Source organism: Podarcis gaigeae (genome assembly GCF_964106915.1).
Source record: "Podarcis gaigeae genome assembly, chromosome: 13".
In the NCBI taxonomy this organism is placed as follows: Eukaryota; Metazoa; Chordata; class Lepidosauria; order Squamata; family Lacertidae; genus Podarcis; species Podarcis gaigeae.
This window is the reverse complement of record NC_139689.1, coordinates 10,419,189-10,443,403: the sequence shown is the minus strand read 5'-3', so window position 1 is coordinate 10,443,403 and position 24,215 is coordinate 10,419,189. Positions and strand designations below refer to the sequence as shown.

At 43.3% G+C, this 24,215-nt stretch overlaps 3 protein-coding genes across 4 annotated transcripts; 2 read left to right on the top strand and 1 right to left on the bottom strand.

Moving 5' to 3' along the window:
* Positions 1 to 932: 932 nt before the first annotated feature.
* LOC310828939 (olfactory receptor 6M1-like) lies at positions 933 to 5,180 on the top strand. Of its 2 annotated transcripts, none has more exons than XM_083707043.1 (2): positions 933 to 1,681; positions 3,916 to 5,180. In XM_083707043.1, the coding sequence occupies exon 2, from the start codon at positions 3,942 to 3,944 to the stop codon at positions 4,938 to 4,940; it is 999 nt and encodes a 332-aa protein (XP_083563169.1). In that variant the 5' UTR covers positions 933 to 1,681; positions 3,916 to 3,941; the 3' UTR covers positions 4,941 to 5,180. The 2 variants fall into 2 exon arrangements, with proteins under 2 accessions (XP_083563169.1, XP_083563170.1); XM_083707044.1 differs by having other exon boundaries at positions 933 to 1,685.
* A 3,024-nt stretch (positions 5,181 to 8,204) lies between these two features.
* Positions 8,205 to 9,176, top strand: LOC310830747 (olfactory receptor 6J1-like; the record flags this gene model as incomplete). The annotated part of the gene is made up of 1 exon (XM_083710587.1): positions 8,205 to 9,176. The coding sequence occupies one exon, from the start codon at positions 8,205 to 8,207 to the stop codon at positions 9,174 to 9,176; it is 972 nt and encodes a 323-aa protein (XP_083566713.1).
* Positions 9,177 to 20,197: 11,021 nt separating this feature from the next.
* LOC310830746 (olfactory receptor 6C74-like) lies at positions 20,198 to 21,220 on the bottom strand (the record flags this gene model as incomplete). Its single annotated transcript, XM_083710586.1, has 1 exon — positions 20,198 to 21,220. One exon carries the CDS (start codon positions 21,218 to 21,220, stop codon positions 20,198 to 20,200), a length of 1,023 nt encoding a protein of 340 aa, XP_083566712.1.
* Between the last annotated feature and the right edge of the window lie 2,995 nt (positions 21,221 to 24,215).

Sequence of the window (24,215 nt, the reverse complement as noted above, 5' to 3'; positions counted from 1 at the left end):
TAAAATATTATTATAAATTATTAGACCCCAATGGATACATCAATGCAAGGTGTAAAAACATTGAATGTTAAATACAATGGACCATAAGGCAGCTTATTGCAAGATGCTGATGTAACACAAAGGACTGTTTTATTGTGTGGAACCAGTGGCACCAGTATGGCACAAGGGCATCCCCAAATAACTTCATCCCATTAGTGGCAGTCAACCACAATGTCTTTCCTCTTTTTTTAAAACCAAGTTGGTGCATTGCAGAGCAAAGCGCCAGACAGTCCATTGTGGATATCAATGGCTATGTACCACAATGGCTATATTCTCCCTCCACTGTTCTAAGTCTTATGCCTCTGAAAATACCACATCCTTTGCTCACATCCTGCATTCAGGATTCTGGTTGGCCACTGTGAAGAACAGGGTGCTGGACTAAATGAGCCTTTGGCTTTATCTAGCAGGGCTTTTCTTAGTTTCTTGTGTTGTTCTGGCCACCATCTTTATTTCCCAGAGTGCTTTGCCTCTGGTAAAAGGTAAAGGTAAAGGGACCCCTGACCATTAGGTCCAGTCGTGGCCAACCCTGGGGTTGCGGCGCTCATCTCGCTTTGTTGGCCGAGGGAGCCAGCGTACAGCTTCCGACTCGTGTGGCTAGCATGACTAAGCTGCTTCTGGCGAACCAGAGCAGCGCACAGAAACTCTGTTTACCTTCCCGCTAGAGCGGTACCTATTTATCTACTTGCACTTTGACGTGCTTTTGAACTGCTAGGTTGGCAGGAGCAGGGACCGAGCAATGGGAGCTCACCCTGTCATGGGGATTCGAACCACCAACCTTCTGATCAGCAAGTCCTAGGCTCTGTGGTTAAAGCACAGTGCCACCCGCATCTTCTGGGACTGCATGGAATTCTGTGAAACAGCTATGGAGGACACAGCTCTCTGGAGCTTGGCACTGTGGTCTTCCTAGCTCTGTTACAGAGTTAAAACTCCAGTTCTCAAGCATCTTCAAGCCTACACAAGAAACTGTGCAGCCCCCCATGAATATTTTTCCTGGTTTCATACCCTCTTTGTCATTGTATTTACCATGGGCTTAAGCTGGGCAAAGTACTAAGGAAATGCTGGTTTCCTAGCCAAACCAAACACCAATCTGATCTTAAAACACGTGATGAAATCCACATTGTCTCTCAATCCAATCTAACTCACAGGGGTGTTGTGAATGTATAATGCAGTGGGGGGGGGGGTAAGAACCATGCATCCTTGAAGCTATCCTTGATAGCTATATACAGTATGAAATATTTAATATTTTCATGGAACTGTAGCTTAAGGGCTCTGATCACTTAAATGCAGGGAGCTTCTGCACATTCAAGCAATAAGTTTATCATGTCAACATCTCGGGCCAATGAATCCTAGATTAGCTTTACATACGTCATCTTTTTTCAACAGCCACTTTTCTATTGGGATTTCTGCCCCCGGAGAATTGCTTCCTTTAAACGCTTCTGAAATCAGGGAAACAATCCTCACCAAAGCATTAAGACGCTGATGCTGAGCCCTATTCTAATTCTTGTGTCTCTTATATGCACACAGTTCATCATCATTTTTCTCTTTTGTCAAGACATCACCTTGCTGCTTACCTTGTTTACCCAGCCTCTGTGATGGAAGAGAAAGCAGCTTCCGAGGGGTGATCTTGGCTGTAAGCACTAGGGTAGGTATGTGGAAATGCTATGGTCTCTCTGGTGCAGGGGTGCCGACCTGTTTTTTTATGATTTTACCCCAAAGTTGTTGAGATTTTTTTAGGATTGAAGTTGTTGAGCTTTTCTGGGGATTTTTGACCCCAATAAATAAATGCCACAGGGGCTGCATAAAGGTGGCCCCCAAAACAGACTTTGGACATGCCTGCTCTTCTGGTGTGACCCACCCTGGCTGGCGATCAACCCTGGAGTTTATGGGGAATCTTGAAATGACCTGTTGTTGTTGTTGTTTAGTCGTTTAGTCGTGTCCGACTCTTCGTGACCCCATGGACCAGAGAACGCCAGGCACCTCTGTCCTCCGCTGCCTTCCGCAGTTTGGTCAAACTCATGCTGGTAACCTCGAAAACACTATCCAACCATCTCGTCTTCTGCCGTCCCCTTCTCCTTGTGCCCTCCATCTTTCCCAACATCAGGGTCTTCTCCAGGGAGTCTTCTCTTCTCATGAGGTGGCCAAAGTACTGTAGCCTCAGCTTCACAATCTGTCCTACTCCCACTCAATCCTTTCTTTACAACATGGTAAGAAAACTCTTACCACAGTGATGAATTATTAGAACAATATTGTGAGGCAGAATATTGTGTGGTCCTGTGAGGCAGAATTGTATTTTGGTCTTTACTCAGAAAGAGATATATGGTTTACTAAAATGACTAAAAACAATCCTAAAATATATATAGCAATAAAAGCAGACTTGTAGAACAATAGACATAAAAAAGGATCAAAATACAGCTAAAATCAACAGAGTTTAAGTGCAAATGCACATGAAATAAGGTTTGGTTTGCACAAATCCAAAGGTTTCCAGCAGGTGTTGGAACAGTGCGATGAAAGTAGAAGGCAATTGGGCTGGATCCAGCACCCGGGCCTTAGTTTGCCTACCCATGTGCTAACACATTTACTGGCTCACTGACAAAAAAAAAGGGAGCCACATTTACTTGATCAAAGAGGTCTCTAGGTGCTGTACAAATAAAATTGTAGTTTAAATACAGCAAAACAAAAAACAACCCCCCCCCCAAGATTCTACAATATATATATGTGCCCCATGCTGTAGAATACACACCTGTTTGAGGTAAGGGATTTGAGGTAAGGGATTATAATGGACAATGCAATATATATTTCATTGGAATGTCGTAATGACATGCCCTGCTAGAAGCTTCTCAAATCATCAGTTAGGGGTAATGCCATTGATTTCTCCTTTTTCTTTTGAAAACATTTTTATTTGGTTTTACAAATACAAAGTTATCCAAACAGAGATTCCTCTGAATCTCAGGACTTCCCCTCATCTCCTCCATGGGGTCCAATTTTAAACATTTAATACTGCATATTCTTTGATACTCCAACTTTTATATCAATCCATAATTATCCATGGTAACTGGTACACAACAAGTGAAATCAAAATCCCGCTAATGTTTCCATCTGCTTACAGTGGTCTCCTAAATAGATTATAATTTCACCGCCATTCTTTTATAAAGTTTTTATCCTCTTGGTTGAGGTAATGCCATTGATTTCAATGGAATGAACATCTGCAGGGGTGTACTTAGAGTCAGAGTGCAAAATATGTACAGTTTGGATTCTGCTCCCTCCAAATCATCAGGCTCCCTTGATACTGTTAGTGAGCCCACAAAACCAAGAAGAGGATCCTAAGCCTCTTGAAAGTAGAACAGATCTTCGTTAGAGAGCTGGGGCTCAGCAAGGGATGGGGCAGAAACCCATTCAATTCACATTTAAAGGTAAACCTGCCCAATGTGCATTTCTAGAATGAAATGTGATTCGAAGCACAGCCATACTTCTCTGAAATTTGCAATGCAATTCTTCAGCCCAGTAATGTGTACCAAAAGGCATATACAGTTGTACCTCGGGTTACATATGCTTCAGGTTACATACACTTCAGGTTACAGACTCCGCTAAACCAGAAATAATACCTCGGGTTAAGAACTTTGCTTCAGGATGAAAACAGAAAACGTGCTCCGACGGCGCAGCGGCAGCAGGAGGCCCCATTATCTAAAGTGGTGCTTCAGGTTAAGAAGAGTTTCAGGTTAAGAACGGACCTCCAGAACGAATTAAGTACGTAACCCGAGGTACCACTGTACGAGGGCAAAGTTTCAGGAAACTCAAATTCAATAATTCCTCCTTTAAATGTGAACACAATCTGATTTCTCCCCCATGTCATTTGCGAATTTTGTTTTGCCCCTGCAGAAAAGACCAGAGTTGACTATCCATCCATGCCTTATGCCAATTCTTCAGCTGTGCGGGAGTTCTACCTGGTGGGCTTCCCCACAGAACCTTCCACGCAGTTGCTTCTCTTCTTCCTGGTGTTGACCAACTACCTCATCACACTCTCAGGGAACACGGTCATCATCTGCATCACTCTGTCCGACCATCGCCTGCAGAGCCCCATGTACTTCTTCCTCCGCAATTTCTCCTTTGCAGAAATTTGGTTCACGACGGTGACGGTGCCTAAGCTTTTGGCCGGGTTCCTCTGGGGAAGTCACACCATCTCCTTCGCTGGTTGCATGACTCAATGTTACTTCTACTTTCTCCTCGGGGCTACTGAGTTCTTGCTTTTAGGAGTCATGTCCTTTGACCGCTATCAAGCTGTGTGCAACCCCTTGCGCTACCCAGCACTGATGACCAGGAAGTTCTGCCTTAAGCTGGTCTGTGGGACATGGGTAGCAGCCTTCTTCACTATCCTTGGCCCGCTCATCATGGTCACTGGTCTACCCTACTGTGACTCCAACGTCATCAACCATTTCTTCTGCGACCGCACGCCCTTGGTGAACCTGGCTTGCACCGACACCGAATGGGTGGAGACCATCAACTTGGTTCTGGCTGGGGGGCTCATCCTCGGATCCTTGGTTCTGACTGTCATCTCCTATTGTTTGATCACCCTGGCTGTTCTGAGGATCCCCTCCGTGCAAGGTCGAAGCAAGGCCTTCTCCACTTGCGCCTCCCACATGGTTGTGGTCACCATCGTCTACGGCAGCCACATCTTCATGCATGTCCGCACCACACACACCTATACCGAAAGGGTGGACAAAGTGGTGGCTCTTTTGACTAGTGTGGTGGCCCCATCGCTCAACCCCTTCATCTACACCCTGCGGAATGAGAAGGTCAAGGAAGCCCTTCGAGATGCTGCAAGGAAGAGAGGACTGTTCCTCAAGGAAGAAGTAAAGGAAAAGACTGGGAAGAACTTTCACAAAATTGTGGCGGGTGAGATGTGAAGCTGATGGTGTGACCGGATGTAGGTCTTGGGGGTCCTGCTACATTTCCACAGGGAAGGACAGGAGCTCCTTCACTGAGTACCTTCAAGGCAATGTTGGACTAATTTCTATTTATGAAATAAGCATATTCCGCTTTCTTCCCCAGAGCAAGATGATTTACTCAATGTAACCCAAGAATCACTTTCAGTTCCATTTATTTACTTCTACTTCTAGGTTAATAAATACATTTTACATCTCAAATGTCTTAAACTCCATTCAACATTCATATGGTTTCCAGGAGGTTTCCCATCCAAGCACTGACCAGACCTAGACTTGCTTAGCTTCAAGGTTGCTGCACTGTGTACTGTCAGACCTTAGCCCCAGACCATGACGTGTTGAATGGTCCAGATGAGTAGCTGAAAGTTTGAATTGAGTACACTGAGAAGAACTGTCCCCTTGTGGTCAATGCACAAAATGAGTGATTTTTTGTGTGTGTCAGGCACAGTTGCTGATGTACAAGGGAAAGGAGAAGAATCTCTCAAGGGAAGAACTTGAGGTGGAAGACTGTCATAATAATAATAATAATAATTTATTATTTATACCCCGCCCATCTGGCTGGGCTTCCTCAGCCACTCTGGGCGGCTTCCATAAAAACAAAAAATACAGTAAAATATCACACGTTAAAAACTTCTCTGAACAGGGCTGCCTTAAGATGTCTTCTGAATGTCAGGTAGTTGTTTATCGCTTTGACATCTGCTGGAAGGGTGTTCCACAGGGCGGGCGCCACTACCGAGAAGGCCCTCTGCCTGGTTCCCTGTAGCTTTGCTTCTCGCAATGAGGGAACCGCCAGAAGGCCCTCGGCGCTGGACCTCAGCGTCCGGGCAGAATGATGGGGGTGGAGACGCTCCTTCAGGTATACTGGACCGAGGCTGTTTATCATAGATATTCTTGCTAACTTTCAGGAAATGACATTTATGTTGATTTGAATTGATTTAAAGTTTGCATGCCCAAATCTTGTATGGTGCATGTATAGGCATTCTTTGTGGGGTGCTGGTGGTATTTTATATCCTGGTCTGCACACATGTGGCTATTTAAGACACTTTATTGGTATTCAAAACATACATATAGAATAAGAGCTTTTCTACTAGAAAAACAAAATGGTGCTGGCACTCAGCATGAAGTTGTTGCAATAAGTGAGAAGGTAAAGGACCCCTGGGCGGTTAAGTCCAGTCAAACTTAACTATGGGTGCGGTGTTCATCTCGCTTTCAGGCCGAGGGAGCCGGCATTTGTCCACAGACAGCTTTCCAGGTCATGTGGCCAGCATGCCTAAACCACTTCTGGTGCAACAGGACACTGTGACAAGAGCCAGAGCTCATGGAAACGCTGTTTACCTTCCCACTGCAGTGGTACCAATTTATCTACTTGCACTGGCATGCTTCTGAACTTCTAGGTTGGCAGAAGTTGGGATAGAGCAATGGGACCTCACCCCATTCTGCAGATTTGAACTGCTGATCAGCAAGCCCAAGAGACTCAGTGGTTAAGGACAACAGTGCCACCCATGTCCACTCCCCCCCCCAGTAAGTTCCACACTTATAAACAGTACTTTTTAATAGAAAAAAAGTGCTGGTACTGCATACTTTTGAGTACCTCCAGAATAAACAACAGCAGTGCATAGAAACTTTTAAACATCTTGTAGTACACAACAGCCCCTCAGCTGTAAATATTTCCCATTTCCCATCAGTAAATGAGAGTGACTTGTGCTTATAAAGAAAGTTAACCCTTTCTCCCAGTTCCAGTTCTCCAACAATCAAATGCGGGGATATTTATTCCATCTAGTTGACTGCTATGCTTTTCACTGATTCACAGCACTGAATTCTCATCACCTCTCATTCTATTCATCTGGCAAAATATTAGAGACATGATATGAATATTCCTTCATTTGGCTTATGATTCTCAGTAACTCATAAAACTCATCTTGAATGTAAGTTGGAACACTATAATCCCCTGAGTTCTTCTCCGGCTTGGATCTTGATTTGAGCCAGAGAATAACTCATCTTATTTCTGTCTGACACTGCTGCAAGGCTTTGGCCCCCTGCTCATAGTTTTCCATTTTAATGAAGTTGCTCCCAGAAGAGTGAGCATCATGACTGAGCAAATGGATAGCTTTAAAAGAGGAATAGACAAACTCATGAAGACTACCAAGGACTATTCACTATCCACAGAGTCTATGTTCTGCCCCCACCATCAGAGGCAGTATTGAACACCAGTCACTGGGAATGACAACTTGTGTAGTGTTCACATTCTATTGTGCAGTTATTCTTATGGGTATCTGGCTGGCCACAGTGAGAACACAATTCTTGACTAGATGAGCCTTTGACTTGATGCAACAGGGCTGTTTTCTATTCCAATGCTCCTTTCCACTCAGGATCCCTGTGATGTAAGTTCGGCTGAGATACACATAGTGATTATTCCAAGGCCACCCAGTGCATTTCATAGAAGAACATTTTTTTGAGTCCAGAACTCTCCACCTGAAATTGAACACTCATTCCAACACAGTACATTGGTAAAAGGGAGAATAGGATGATGATGATGATGATGATTTCATTAGAAAGGAACTGGTTCAAAAGAACTAAATGAAATTCCTGTTTCATCGACTACCACATCAACCTTTGTATTAGAGAATTATTCTAACAATATCCCTGGAGACTGTCTCTCTAGAGCCCCACTAATGATTTCAGATTCTCAATGCATTACTAAATGGGATTCCTCAAACCTGTCCTCTCTCATTTGCACACATTGGGAACAATTCAATTCTAACTACAAATGGGTGGGTTACTTGCCACAGAGCATGGCAGGAGGAAGATTTTTCAGTAGAGTTCATCTTTTAAGAAAACATGGACAGCTGAGATCAAAGAGGGTTGAAGAATGGAGTATTTTACAAATCCAGTTTGATAGACAGACAGCAGGTTTCTTGACAGAGCACAAAATAACATTGAGAATCTAGAAGCATCTTCTTTGCAACCATGCCTACAAATCCAGTATTGGACATGACTGGATTTTTGCTTGCTACAGTAAGTAAATGTTCATGTTTGTCATAATTGTGTATTTGATTAAAGTCATTTAGTAGATTTATATCCCATCCCAAATAAATGCCTAAAAAGTGTGGTGGGAAAGATGAATAAGGATTGTAAAGCACCACCTGTGTTTTGGGTTCAAAGTTCTGACTCTCACCATTCTACTGTTCCTTCAAGAAAATGTGCTGAGAGTGACGAGGGGAAAGTCTGATGGAGAACCAGAGCGTGTCTGGATTCATCTTGCTGGGCTTCTCCATTGACCGCCACGAAGAGATCCTTCTCGCCCTCTTCTTTTTGGTCCTCTACATTGTGACCGTGCTGGGCAACATGGTCATCCTCTTTGTGGTGTTGGTGGATAGCCGGCTCCACACCCCAATGTACTTCTTCCTTGGCAACTTTGCTGCCCTAGATATCTTCTTCACCTCGGCCATCAGCCCACAGTTGCTGTGGAACCTCTTTTCCAATGACAAATCCATTTCTTTTGCTGGTTGCATGACCCAATCCTATTTCTACTTCTTTCTGGGCACGGTGGAGTTCATCCTCTTGACTTCCATGTCCTTTGACCGATATGCTGCCATCTGCAAACCCCTGCAGTATCATGCCATTATGAACAGCCAGGTGTGCATTCAAATGCTGGTGGGTTCCTGGCTCGGTGGATTCCTCTCAGTCCTCTTTCCCACCATCCTGATCACCAGATTGTCATTCTGTAGGTCCAACGTCATCAATCATTTCTTTTGTGACAGCGGTCCACTGCTGGAACTGTCGTGCAGCGATACCAGTTTCATTGAGCTGATGGACTTTTTTCTGTCTGCTGTTGTCATCATATGCTCATTAACTGTGACTCTGTTTTCCTACATGTTCATCATCTCAGCGGTAATGAACATCTCCAGCACCACTGGCCGGGCCAAGGCTTTCAACACCTGTGCTTCACACCTGACCATAATCTCCATCTCCTGCAGCATCAGCATCTTCATCTATGTTACACCTTCCCAGAAAGAGACCTTGGAAGTTCACAAAGTGCCTGCCGTTCTCACCACCATCGTCTGCCCCTTTCTGAACCCATTTATCTTCACATTGAAAAATGACACTGTGAAGCAGGCACTGAAAGATGTGTTGAGACAATACAAGGTGTTGGTCACTCAAAAAGCTTGGGGCTCCTTGCAAAAGAAAAGGCCCATTTAAGTAAGTTTGGAGGTGATTTATAGGCACAAGGGGAAAATGGAAGAAGCTAAAACAACTGGATGTTGTTTTGTTTGGGAGTAACTGTGTAGTCACTGTGATTAAAGGGAGGAGAGGCAATGGCAGATGTAGATAAATTCTCTATTTTATTTGTGTATTTTTTATTTTTTTATGCTTTATTGAAACTTTTCAGCGAGAAAATAAAGTGAATGAATAGAAAAGAAAAACGACAAAAAGAAAAAGAAGAAAACTTGAAATTGTGATAGGATACAAAACACAGGTTTATAAGTAATACTGTATATATACCATTTGGGGGGGGGATTTAAAATTCTCAGATATTATTATTTTAAACCATACACCTCTTATATGAAGTTTGACAGCATATAAATGTAGATGGACTCTCCATGCCCTAACTTCTGCCAAAAACTGATACTGATCATTGCAAGGGTTTGGACTAGATGAGACTTGGACCCCTTTCAACTCTTCAAGTCTATGATTGGAAAGATAATACCATGGTCCCCTTTGAACAACGGACCAAAGATATGACAACTCTTGCAACATATGAATGGATTGCTTTTAGATGCTGATGGTATATGGATAAATACAATGGTATTTGGAGTGCATTTATTAAAAATATATAATGTCTTTCATATTGTTTGGAAATCTCTATTTCCTTTTAAAAATACCCCCCCACACACACCTTTAAACATGGTGAATCTGTTTGTAATGCAGTACGTAACTCGAGAAAGGTGAACTTGTGGACTAGCTGACATTGCCTGGCACAAATTCTCGTTAGTGATGGTCAATAAGGCCTCAGTGGTCAGGAATTGTGGGAGCAACATTTAGAGGGCCACATGTTCCCTGTGCCTGATATGAATAAACTGACTACAATCAGGCTTCTTCTGGGTTAGGTTGCTGAGGAAACATTGAAAAATGACACTGTGAAGCAGGAACTGAAAGATGTGTTGAGGCAATACAAGGTGTTGATTATAGTGGTACCTCGGGTTAAGAACTTAATTCGTTCTGGAGGTCCATTCTTAACCTGAAACTGTTCTTAACCTGAGGTACCTCTTTAGCTAATGGGGCCTCCTGCTGCTGCCGCCACCCCAAAATTTCTGTTCTCATCTTGAAGCAAAGTTCTTAACCCGAGGTACTATTTCTGGGTTAGCGTAGTCTGTAACCTGAAGCATCTGTAACCCAAGGTACCACTGTACTCCAAAAATTTGAGATCCATGGAGGGAAAAAAGGCCCTTTTAAACAAGTCTGGAGGTGACTCAGAGGATCAAGGAGAGAATGAAATGAAATGAAACAACATCCAATTGTTTTGCTTGGGAGTAAGTGTTGTTACGGAAAAATTCCGGGTGCGGAGTTGCCCTTGCCACCCGGCTCGTCGGACAGAGTCCGCGGGTCCTAGCGGAAGAAAATGAGTTCAGCCGGAGACAGGAGCAATAAACGGAGATCCAAAGTTTATTGCGCAACAGGTTCAAAATGGCATTGAACCCCGAGAATGGGGTGACATAGACTTTTAAAAGTTCCCTCCAAGTCCCAGAATACAGTGCAGAAAACGTCATGAATACATTATAGGAAGGTTGGGTTACATAGATGACCTCATGAATACATTACAGGGAGGTGGGGTTACATGGATCAGCACTTCAGAAAGGGAGGGGGGGAAATATGCAGAGTAAAGGATATGCATAGACAAACATAGATAAACGTTTCCTGAGTATGGGTGTTGGCGAAACAATGGGGCAGATATGCATCGTCTATCACCGGGCATTGTCGGGAGGAAGGGTTTGGCAGAACGATCCGAGCGGATTAGGGTCTTCCTGAGTACGTGACCTGTCGCTCAGGAGATTATGGAAGTGGGCAGCAACATGGAGTCCAGAGGGAACGGAGTAGAACGGTGTCAAAATGGAGAAAATCGGAACTTTGGTTGATTTTATATCATTTTCCGAAGCTTTCGGCCCCTTTGCCGGTCAAGTGTATATTGTATATTGAAAACGGAAACAAATGGATACATTGTAACAAGACTTTGACAGTTTCACGAGGTCGCTGGTTTCGGTTCCATTGTTCTCGCAGCAGGGGGCCATCAGCAACTTGTCAGGAGGTTAAATGAGGCGTGCAAGGGCTCCCTGAGCTAGCTGCTGCAGGGGAATGCATGCTCTTGATTGGCTGGGGCGCAGCCATTATAGTCAATGGAGAATGTAGTTTGATACGGTCAACCCATAATAAAATAGGGCGAAGGAAAGGCTTAAGAAAAGATGGGCTTATTCCGCCCGTATATAGAAAGGAAGAATATCCTTTTATTAAGTCAAGGGGTATAGTGTGGTGCTTGTGCAACAGTGTGGGGTTTCGGGAGCTGGGCGCCGTTGGGGGTCATCGCCTCGGGCCCGCTTTTGAGGAGGAGGAGGAGAGGGAAGGTACCCCCCCTCTCCTTCCGTATCAGTGTGTAATCACTGTGATTAAAAGGAGGAAAGGCAATAGCAGATGAAGTTAAATTCTCTATTTTTTATTAAAAAAACAAAACAAAACACTTTGAACATGATGCATGTGTGAAATGAGGTATATAAATTAAGGAAGCTGAACTTGTGGACCTGCTTACATTGCTGGACATGAGCTCTCATCAGTACCAGTCGGTTTGACCCAGTGGTCAGGGATTGCGGGAGCAACATATAGGGGGCCACCAGTTCTCTATCCCTAATATAAATGAACTGACCATGACTGGGCTTCTCCTGGGCAAGGACACTGCTATAACACCGTAGGTCACCTTGATATTGGCTGGTAGTAGATTTAGAACATACCAGATAAAATACTTTTTCACAAAATACTAAACTTCTGGAGCTCACTGGTGTGACAAGTGGTTTTTAGATTCTTTCATAAGGATATGAGGGAGGGAAATCGCAGAACAACAAAAGAGTATTGTTGCTGAGGCAGAGTCCAGGGATGGTGAACCTCAGGCCCAATGACTGACAGCAGCACTTCATGTCCCTTTCTGGCCTTAGGACTATTTTCAGGCCACCCCCCTAACCAATCCTGCTTCACAACCTTCTTGAGGGTTTTCCCCCGGCTACCCTGATAAAGTCTCTTGCTAAACTGGATGGAGGTGTCTGTGTGTACAGTGGTAAAATTAACATTCATGGCTCCATTCACTTAACACTCCTAGCTGAAGCATCATTGGTATGTGGCCCTGAGATGGTTGCCCAGCATTGCATGTGACCTTTGGGCTGAAAAAGGTCCCCCATCCCTGGACTACTCAGTGTAGGCCACAGGATTATGGGCTACACAGGAAGCTGTCTTATTCTGAGACAGGTCATTGGTCGATCTAGTTCAGAATTGTCTTCACTGACTGACAGGTGTTCATTGAAGACAACACTGAGCTTGATGGATCAATGTTCTAACACTGATCCATCAAGCCAGTGTGGTGTAGTGGTTAAGAGCGGTAGTCTCGTAATCTGGGGAACCGGGTTCGCATCTCCGCTCCTCCACATGCAGCTGCTGGGTGACCTTGGGCTAGTCACACTTCCCTGAAGTCTCTCAGCCCCACTCACCTCACAGAGTGTTTGTTGTGGGGGAGGAAGGGAAAGGAGAATGTTAGCCACGTTGAGACTCCTTCCGGTAGTGATAAAGCGGGATATCAAATCCAAACTCTTCTTCCTCTTCTAACGGGAATTTTGATCTGATGCAGCTGTATATAACTTTGTAGTTTTTGTGTTTTTTAAATCAAGGTCAATACCACATGAAGGCACATGATGCCACCACTGAAACTAAGTAGTGTCTGGTCAGTGGTTAGATGGATTACCACTTGAGAACTATATGCACACGCCACCTTGGATTCCATGATGGAAGAAAGGCAGAATGTAAGCATAAGAAAGGAAATAATAAAATTCAGAATTTTTGTTATGCATAGACACAATAGATGCAAGCCTTGGCATGATGACTTGAAAATATACAAATTTGCTAAAAAGCATAGAAATACAGGAAGTTGCCTTTCACCAAGTCAGATCCTTGGTCCATCTGGCTCAGTATTGTCCACCGCGATTGGAAAAAGATTCCCAAAGCTTCAGAAAGAGGTTTTCTCCTTGCTCCAATGCAACCATAACCATAACTCTAACGCCAGCCCTGTCAGGAGATCCCAAGGGGCAAAACATGGGACCTTCAGTGTGCAATGTATGTGCCCTACCACTGAACCTAAGTCCTGAAGTCTCATTAAATTTGGTGGTAGATGTGCTTCACCTTGTAGGGTGACAAATAATGGAATCCCTTGGCTTCCTGTTAACAAGTAAGCCTTGCCTTGGAATGTTCTTCTGATTGCATCCCTAGGGAAGATGAATGGAATCATCTTAGGAAAGTGAACACACAACGGATTGAGAAAGTAGGCTGCAGAAGGGGAGGAGGGATGAGATTTTAGGTGAGAAGAAGCTTCAGATTTTTCTGTAGAGTACAAATTGAACATTGACTTCTTGTTCAACTTGTGGACTCACCTCACTTCCCATTTTTCCTCTAAATACTTTTGGAATAATGTCTCTCCTGTCAGTAAGAGGGCATTTTCTGTCTCATTCCCTTTCCTTCTAATCCATTCTGCCTACACATTTGCTATCAATCAACTCCACAGAAACAGCATTTGTATAAAACTATTTTAGGAGGAAAACACCCCTATATGTTGTGATCTCTTATTGAAGGGGATGTTCATTTAAGCTCCCAAAAATTCATGCTTAAAACACTGGTAAGCAGGGAAAGTGCAGACTGACCGTTTTATGCTGTCTCAGTTGTTTTCCTGGAACAACAATATTGCCATTTCTATATGCTTCCAAAATGGATTAAGCTAATGGTAGATTAAGCTAATACTACATGAAGTGCTTTGTGGGAAGTGTGACACTTCAGCCACAAGGGCTGAAGACCAAATGACCTTTGAGGTTCCTTCCTTTCAATGCAGTGATTCAGCAAAGTCATTTCAAACTCAGGGGGACTTACTTCTGAGTCTTACGAATGTACTGTTAGACAATTAAAAAGAGGATAGATGGTCATTCACCGCTAGATGGATACAGCAAAGAAGAAGAGCACTTAGGGTCTCTCATGAAATGAAATGGAACTAAAAGGAACATCAGACTGCATCTTGTTCATATGCTAAAGTGAGTATTTTTACACAGCCGTTTTTCACTGTTTCAGGCAAATTGCCTTCCATTTATATTGTAGGATGAGGCTAGTCTTTCTTGTGTGAATAATCTGGAGGGTTCTACTAAACCAAAAAAAGTACAAAAATGTTGATCATGGGAGAAAATGTGCACAAAAAGGGTATTACTTTGTTTTCAGGACAAATCAGAAGTCACTTTGTAAAGTTTGGATTATATGCCGCAGTCCCCTCCTCCTGTTGTCCTCTCTAAGCCTCTTGGGTCAAAACAAAAAATTCCTTCCAGTAGCACCTTCCAGTATTCCTTTGTAATAGAACAGCTACTTTGAGATCTGGTATAGAATGTCCTGGGAGATTGAAGTGTTCTCCTACTGGTTTCTCTGTCTTGTGAGTCCTGATGTCAGATTTATGTCCGTTTATCCTTTGGCGTAAGGTTTGGCCTGTTTGTCCAATATAGAGAGCTGAAGGACACTGTTGGCAAATGGAATTACAAAGGAATTTCAGAAATAGACTGGAAAGAGAAGCTGCTGAATTGCAACTTATTGCCAAACTTAAAACCATGGAGAGACCTGGTCTGAACAAAGACATTGGATTCTTATCTCATTATACATGACAAAGCCATTTTTCACCTTCTCACCCCTTGCTTTTTCCTGTAAGACCTATTGCAGTCGTTAAGAGTCGTCAACAGGCTCATCACAGCTATCTGCCAATCACCCATTCCCACCACCCTTCTGAGTAATACCCCTCCCCACCTTCTCACTATATAGAAGGGTCTGGTGACTTCTGTTTCAGTGTATCTGAAGAAGTGTGCATGCACACGAAAGCTCATACCTAGAACTAACTTAGTTGGTCTTTAAGGTGCTACTGGAAGGAATTTTTTGTTTTGACTATGGCAGACCAACACGGCTACCTATCTGTAACTGGAACCTCTTGGGTCAATTGTCTTACAGTTTTAAAACCACAATCAGTGAACAAATGCTGTAGATCAGTAGGGGTGCCATATATCTGAAATTCCCCGGATGTATATGGAATATTGGAGTTGGTCTGGGTGAAAATTGGCAGAAATATCTGGCAAAATCTGGATGTATAGCAACACATGTCAACAGTGTCATTTCAGCGTATTCTGCTGAATTGGACTGTGGAAATGAAGAAAGCTAACCAAGAGAGTACTTCTCAGTTTAGCTCAGTTCCACTCAGAGGCACCAAGGTCTCTCAGTCTATTTGGAAGTCTTTTCCACCTGGTTCTGCTTGGTAGATTTTAGGATTATAGTTCATCATCATCATCATCCAAAATAGATCTGACAAGTCAGAAATCTGCACACCCCTGCTGTAGATCATCAGGTTGTGGTTGTAGATGGGGGATGAGGAGGGAGGAAGAAGAAGTACAGTTTTCAATGCTGATATAGTCCTTAAAACTGTATTAGAAATTTAGGCAGCTGAATCTGTATATGATTCCATGGGCTCCCAGATTTCATTAGAAACTTTTAGGCAGATGCTGGGTGACAGCCTTTCAGGCATGGTGTAGCAACACATAGCCTACATCAGCAGGGAGTTGGTCTACAAAATATCTGAGGTCCCTTCCAACTCTTTGGAACTCAAATCTGCGCTAGAAATTAATTTGATTGCTGTTGCATGCCAATTTATGGAGGCAAATTCTTTTTGTGTTTGTTTGTGTTTGTGTGTGTGTGTGTGTGTGTTGTTTTGTTTTGAAAGATTAGAGATGGGAAACCACACCGGATATGAAGACTTCATCCTGATAGGTTTTCTGATGCAACGTGAAGCAGAGATTCTGTTGGCAACAGTTCTCATAGCTGTGTACATCTTGACGCTGTTGGGTAACATGGTCGTTCTGTTCATTACCTCCACCAACAGCAGCCTCCATACACCCATGTACTTCTTCCTTGGCAACCTCTCCATCCTGGACCTTGCTTTTTCAACTGTGACTGTTCCGAGCTTGCTAAGGGGCCTTCTTTCTGGAGCCAAGACCATTTCATTTGCTAGCTGCATGGCCCAATCCTACTTCTATTTCTTTTTGGCCACAGTGGAGTACTTCCTCTTGACATCCATGTCCTATGACCGTTACGTGGCCATATGCAACCCATTACGTTACCCCATCATTATGAATGGCCAGGTTTGTGTCCAATTGGTATTGGTCTGCTGGCTGGGTGGGTTCATCTCTGTCCTCTACCCAACCATCATGATCACCAAGTTCTCCTATTGCAAGTCCCATGTCATTGACCACTTCTTCTGTGACAGTGAGCCTCTACTGAAACTATCCTGTACCGATACAGGCTTGATACAGATAATCACTTTTCTGCTGTCAACAATGGTCATCCTCTGCTCCTTACTTCTAACTCTCATCTCCTATGCATACATTGTCTCCACCATTTTGGCCATACCGACTGACACTGGGAGGAAGAAGGCCTTCAACACATGTGCCTCTCATCTCACCTTGTTCCTAATGGCTGTAAGCATCTCCATCTTACTGTATGTGATCCCATCTAAGAAGTCTGCTTTGGGGGCTCGCAAGGTTCCGGCATTACTGAGTAGTATAGTCAACCCATTCCTGAGTCCTTTCGTGTATACACTGAGAAATGATTTGGTCAAGGGCATCTTGCAAGAGATTTTTGGTCAGGGCAAAGCTTCAGAGACTCAGAAGCTTCGGAAGTTGCTCATGAATCATGCTTAATTTTGTGGGCAAAGCATTGACTTCAGTATGTAGCTGGAACTTTCCAGTGACCCTCATGTTCAATTCCTCAATATTCTGTCTTTTCAATGTAAGCCCTTGTTCGCTTGTGAGAAGATCACCAGAAACTCTGTATAATAGAAAGAATTGTGGTGATTTTACCTGCACTTATACATTACAGTTGAACTAAATGTACTGTAGTGGACCATAACGTCATTCTCTGAGATGAAGAGGGAACTATATAGTCCTAAGACAGGTGCATTTTGTTTAGCAGGGGTGAGCTACCTCAGGCTTGGGAGACAAATGTGGTTCTCCTGGCCTCTCTTTTTGATTTTCAGGACTTTTCCCAAACCACACACTATGTATGAGTGGAACATATCATTGAACTAAGATAATGCCTTTTCAGTAGCCAGATTTAGAAGGTGAAGATTTTTAACTGCTGTTATTTTCAGACAGTTGAGAGTCAGAAACTTTGCCTGATCTACTACAAATCAACCAGAGATTTAACAGTAGCTATTCTAATATACCTTCTGCCCATCCCTGGAATTTAATACTATTTATTGATCTATATAATGAATCAACATTAGAATGCACACAGAGAGGTGACAAAATGTACATGGTAATGGAATGCATTTCCTACACCTTGCAGCTAAGTGCTGGCCTCCTGCTTTGTAAAGTAGCACACACACACACGGTTTCAGGTTTAAATATAGCCTGGTTGAAGGATAATTGATATTGGCATGTAGTTTAAAGCAGATCTCTGTGTTGAAGGGGTTAGAGTCCAACTAAGCATGGGGAGACTTGAGATCACTCAGCCATAAGTTAATGAAGTGATCTGTGGATTTCTGCTTGACTCCTTGGAGTAAAAGGAGAATAAAGTAAATTAATGAAATGAAATGAAATGCAAAATCAAATACACCTGAAATACATTTTTGTTCAAGTGCTTGGAATATATTGTGAATTGCACCCAGAAAACTGGTTTTCCCAGCAGTTTGTTGAAACTACTTATTTGGTTGGTAGTACAAACTATTTATTTGGTTGGTAGTACTCAAACCAATGGCTCCAAGTTACAAGAAAGGAGATTCTAACTAAACACCAGGAGGAACTTTCTGAGGGTAAGAGCTGTTCTACAGTGAAATGGACTCCCTTGGAAGGTTGTGGACTCTCCTTCATGGAAAGTTCTATCAAGAACTGTACTCGCAGGAAAGCATGGTTGCTGACACAGCCATTGACGGCATCCAGACTCTGCCTATCTTGGAAGAGGTAGATGTCCTTCCTCCCCCTGATGAGCTGAAGAACACCATCAACTCTCAGGATAAGACAGAATCCCAAAAGAAGTGTTGAAGGCCTGCCTCAACTCTTCCCTCAGGGTGCACCTCCACACCTTGGGAAACAGGATCCATGCCACAAGACATACATGACCCCATATCAGGGGCTGGACTGAGGAGGAATGGTGGAGGCCAACTCCCTTTCTCCTGAACCTTCCTGAGAACAGGAGGACAGTATAGATTTAGAACAGTATTTAGTAAAACACTGCAGAGGGCAGAAGCTGGGAAATATTGGAAGAGGAACAGCAGGAAGAAGAAGCACCAGGAGAGAGACAGCTGACAGACTCTGTGTCCGTGGAAAGCATACCTGACCCCCTCTCCCAGGACCAGGCGTGCATTGAAGGTAGTAAAACAGAGAGCTCAGAGACAGAAAGCTCAGATTAGCCAATGCAGGGATGATGTAGAATAGGGAAGACGCAGGGAGGTGGGACTTTATTTAGAGCAACACCATTATTAGGGAAGGCTGCATTGCTTCATCCCTCTCTGTGAATTATTGAATAAATTGCTTGGTAAGAACTATCATTTCTCTAATTCTTGGCTGACAATGCAGCCTGACACCGCAGCACGATCAGTCATGATTAAAAACATAGCTTTTTTTAACTTGGTAATTTTAGAACAACTGGAAAGTAATCCCATAAGATTCAAGGAAAGAACTCATTATGAGTTAATTGTTTTTTTGTTGATTTTAAAAAGCAACCCCCCTCCGGCTTTATTTTTTTAAAACCTAATTTATTAATCAGCAAAGGAAAAAGAGATAACTAGATTGAGATATCCAAATAAATACAAAATAGCAAGGGATCCAATACAAACAAATTCAAAGAGGTGCAAATTTCAAAGAATGGCAATGTTTTGGTTCTCACATTATTTCAGAAAGTGTGAATTAGGTTGGCTCATCATGAAATGTGAACTGAAAAACTCTTTCCCCATCACTAATTCTGTTGAGCACATACGATATTCATTCAGAAAAAGCTCCCAGTACATATTGATAATGTGTAGAGAAGACCTGATTCTTTCAAAGATTACAACAGAAAATATCCACAACTGATAAATGTGAGGACTTCCATTAGTATATAGATTCCCTTATATAACAGCTCTCAAACAGGCTCATCCCTCACTTCCTGGGTTAGGAAAGGAGACTGGTTGTTAAACCACTCCGGAAGGGAAATAGGGGTCTCCTAATGCCAGTCTTCAAGGAATTGGCTTCCTCCTCGCGTGGCAGTAGATAAGCAAAACAAAGAGAGCAGAGTCTCCATACCAGTTTGAATTCCTATAATAATCACAGCGAGGGATAACAAATGTTTCCCTCTAAGAATGGTGGTGCTTCCAATTAAGGCTACCCCCCCATCCCTCCCAATCCATGTCACCCCTACATCTGGCAACTTGAGCTTGTAGTCGCTGTACTTTCTGTTCGGCAACTTTCTCAGCTCTCCTAGAATGGGGCAGGGGGGGGGGTTGCTATCCAACAACTGTGAATCTGTTAACCCTCTCTCTTCCAGTGTTTCTTCTCCAAGCTGCTCTTCATGCATTTTCCTAGCTTTTCCCTTCTGAACTATGCCCCTCTGCAAACCACTGTTCTACATCTATACTGTCCTCCTGCTCCTGGGGAGATTCAGGGTCAGGGGGAGGCCGCGGCTCCCACCATGCCTCCTCATTGTAGCCCTCCTCAGCACGGTCCCTGACACCTAACAACTCTAAGAACCCTTAATAAACTACAGTTCCTGGGATACTTTGAGGGGAAGCCATAGGAGTTTAAAGAGGCGCAACACTGCTTTTGCATGGTGTGAATGTGACCCATTCCACAAAACAGAATTTAATGGAAATGGTTGCCTATTGCAGCTGGCACCCAAAGGTTCCTGATTTTGATGCCAAATCCTACCCAAAATCAACTTGGAGTCTTACAAAACCTACCAACAAATTGCTTAGTTGTTCCTCTCAAGGCATCCCGGACCTGTCTATTCCTAAGGCAATATATGAAAGGGATGAGAAGAGGGGCCACCACCGTGTTCAGAAGAGCCACCCCTTTGTTGAAAATTAATTCATTGGCACCTTTTGGTTTTATGTACATGAAAATGCAACTGCCGTAGCCGATAGAGACCACGATGCTGTGAGAAGCGCAAGTGGAGAAAGACTTTTGCCTCCCTGCTGTTGACGGGATGCGCATGATGGTGGAAATAATATTGATGTAGGATACAATGTTTATAGCCAAGGTCCCGAGGAGAGAAAGAACAGCAATGAGGAGAACCATGAGTTCCAGAAGACTTGTATCTGTGCATGCCAGTTTAATCAGAGGCCCAATGTCACAGAAAAAATGGTCCATGGCATTTGGACCACAAAAGGGCATTTGAAATAATGTAATTGCTGGAGCCATGATAAGCAAAAATCCCCCAGCCCAAGAGCAGAGCACCATCAATGAGCAGGTTCGGCCATTCATTATGGTTGAGTAGTGAAGAGGGTTGCGGATAGCCACATATCTGTCAATGGACATGACCGCCAGCAGAGCAAACTCTGTGGTTCCCACAACCAGGAATAGATACACCTGCGTGAAACATCCAGGTAGGGAGATAGTCCGTTGGCCATTGGCCATGTTGGTCAAAGCTTTTGGAAGGACGGTGCTGGTGAAACCAATGTCCACAATTGCAAGATGTCGGAGGAAGAAATACATTGGAGTGTAGAGCTTGTTATTCACCAGCGTGATCAGAATAATTACTGTGTTTCCCAATATCGTCAGAAAATACGTGGTGGAGAGCAGGAGAAAGATCAAGATTTCAAGCCAGCATTTGTCACTGAAGCCCAGGAGTATGAATTCCCTCACAACAGTGTTGTTCCTCATTTCTGGGCACTTCTCTGAAAACAAAGTGAAGGAAAATGAGTCAATAAGGCTGGCCTCTTCAAAAGCGGAAGTCATTTAGTGTTGATTCACTCCCTTTAATCAATACAGTAATTCCTTATATATTTAAGAATATACTCTCTGAAACCAATCAAGGTCTCTATGTGTCAGGGACTGGCCGGATGAGGAGGAGTGGTGGAGACCAAGAGGCTTCCAGGGAGAGCACAGAAGTAGGTAATATGGACCCAGGTTCATAATAGGAAACAGGGCACACCTCAGAAGAAAGGAACTGGGACATATTGGAGGGTGAGGACCAGGGGGAAGCCAGCGGGTTTACCAGCTCTGAACAGAGGCAGGAACCAGATGTGACAAAGACAGTACCGGAGTCAGTTGATAGTATGTCCCTTGAGAGCCTGCCACATCCCTCTCCTTTCCTAAGACCAGATGTTTCATCCATGTCACAGAGCAGAAAACCAGGCAGAGACAGAAACAGTCCTTTGGCAACAGCCATAGGCAGCATGAGGGGGCTAACACATAGAAAGTGATCTGGTGAGGAGAGGACACTCTGGGCAACAGCTCAAGCTTTGAGGGAGTAGACTCCATGCGTTTCTGCTTGATACTAATAAATGAACTGAAGAAGAAGCTTGCTGCATGCCTGGTTTCTCTTGGCTGTTCGCTAAGTATGTTGCCTGTCAGCTCCCTTGCGACACTAAGCAATCCATCATTTCTTTTCTCCCACAGTGGCAAACCAGATGTCTGAGGACCATGACCCTCAGTTGTTTGTCTCTAAATTTTTGGTTGTCTCCATGTATCAGTGAATTTTGGTGCCAGTGTAAAGTTATGAGGTCCCCATTTTTCAGTAGTCCAATATGAATTATTTTGGCATGGATTCTTCAAACACAGCTGAATTGTTTGAGGAAGGAGGAAGAAATGTGGGCACTGTAAATCTGGAATTTATGTAAATAATATTGTGCGAATATGTAATAATATTACAGAAACTAAGCTAAACTAATAAGTAGTAAATGTGTAGGTAACAATAATATATGAATTGGTGTATGAGTTTGGTTGGGAGAAGAAGAGAGTTTGCTTGGAATGTGGGAAATGAGTAGTGATTGGATAAGAATTTGAAAGGGAGTGTGAATAATGGGAGACAGTTCAGAGAAACAATTGTGTGGTAATCGCAGTGAGATATGGGAAGAGAGTGTTTGGGTGGTGGCAGAGTTAGTTTAATAAAGGAGGCCCAGCATTGTTATTAGTCATTGTGCTGTATATAACCAATAAGACTCTGTAAAACTAGAAGCACACAGTCCTGTAACACTCATTAGCCATCAGACCCTTTAATATTTGTATCTCAATAAATTATTTTATCATACACACTTGCCTCTTGATTGGTAATGATAGTGGTGGGAAATATATACAGGTAGTCACTATCTGTTGTAGCACATGTGGTTGGCGGATGGATGGCAGCTAATAGATTGAGGTTGAATTCTGACAAGACAGAAGTCCTGTTCTTGGGGGACCCTGAAAGACCAGGTGTGTAGCCTGGGAGTAATTTTGGACTCACAGCTGTCCAGGGCAGCTGTTTACCTGTTCCATCTGGTTCACAGGCTGAGACCCTACCTGCCCGCAGACTGTCTTGCCAGAGTGGTACATGCTCTGGTTATCTTCCACTTGGGCTACTGCAATGTGCTGTATGTAGGGCTACCTTTCAAGGTGACTGGGAGTGGCTGCCAGGACCATATAACACCTGTTCTGAAGGAGTCTTCACTGACTCCCAGTACATTTCCAAGCACAATTCAAAGTGTTGGTGCTGACCTTTAAAGCCCTAAACGGCCTTGGCCCAGTATACCTGAAGGAGTGTCTCCACCTCCATCGTTCAGCCCAGACACTGAGGTCCAGCACTGAGGGCCTTCTGGCAGTTACCTACTGCAAGGTTATAGGAAACCAGGCAGAGGGCCTTCTCAGTAGGGGCGCCCTCCTTGTGGAAACCCTCCCATCAGATGTCAAGGAAATAAACAACTATCTGTTCTTCTAAAAGGCAGCCCTGTTTAGGGAACTTTTTAAGGATTGATGTTTTTATTATGTTGTAAGCTGAGAATAATAATAATAATAATAATAATAATAATAATAATAATAATAAATAAAAATTAAAAAAAACAGATGTAACTCTCAGAAACCTAGCCCCAAGCTGCGCACCATACAGAGAGAAGGAGAAGCTGTTAGAAGAGAGTTGCAGTGTTATATTGTTTATAACACAGCCATTCACCATCCAGATACGAGTTCTCTGCAAAGTACTCAAAAGTTACAATCCACACTCACCAGAGGGCATCCGCATATTCTCCTTGGTCCTCTGCAGAATGATGCCTAGACTCTGATTTCTGCAGATGGCAAATGAGTGCCTAGAACTTACAAGCTGCAGCTGTTAAAGGATCTTAAATGCAAGACTCAGTTGTGCTGAAGCTGATTTCCTGCTTGCTTCCAAAGCAAAGATAAAGGCTAAAAACGGCTCACTCTAAGAGAGCAAGGCTCAGTATTATAGGGGATTTACTCCCAGTTTAGAACACATAGGTTTCCCAGTTCCCATTTTTCTCAGTTGACTATGCCATCCTGAATATTCTTTGCTTCCTTGCTTCATATAAGCTTATCAGCATGACTGTATGTATTTCTACATCTCTTTGCATCAGGACTGAATCAGCCTCTCAGACAGACATAGTGGTGCATGCTGACATCCCTAAGCACAAAGCATAAGAGATATTGGGTCTTTACTAGGTTGGCTACACAAGAGACGTTTGTTCTAATTCTCTGAGGAGCAGGAAACCTACTGTACAACTGATGAATAAAGCTAATTTTGTAACATATTAGTCTGTAAGGCTCATAGGTTGTAGATGTGCATTCCATGTGCATTGGCAAGTTCTTTTTAGTTATTCATCGTATTATTTTTGTAGATGCAAACCAATATGTAATATAGTGCTCAACCTTTACTTACCTCCTTGATAGTTTATTATTTGTTCCCTTTAGGAGTCTTTTGGTGTGCGCTTATTTTGTTGCCTTTTCATTTTGTAGTTTTAATCTT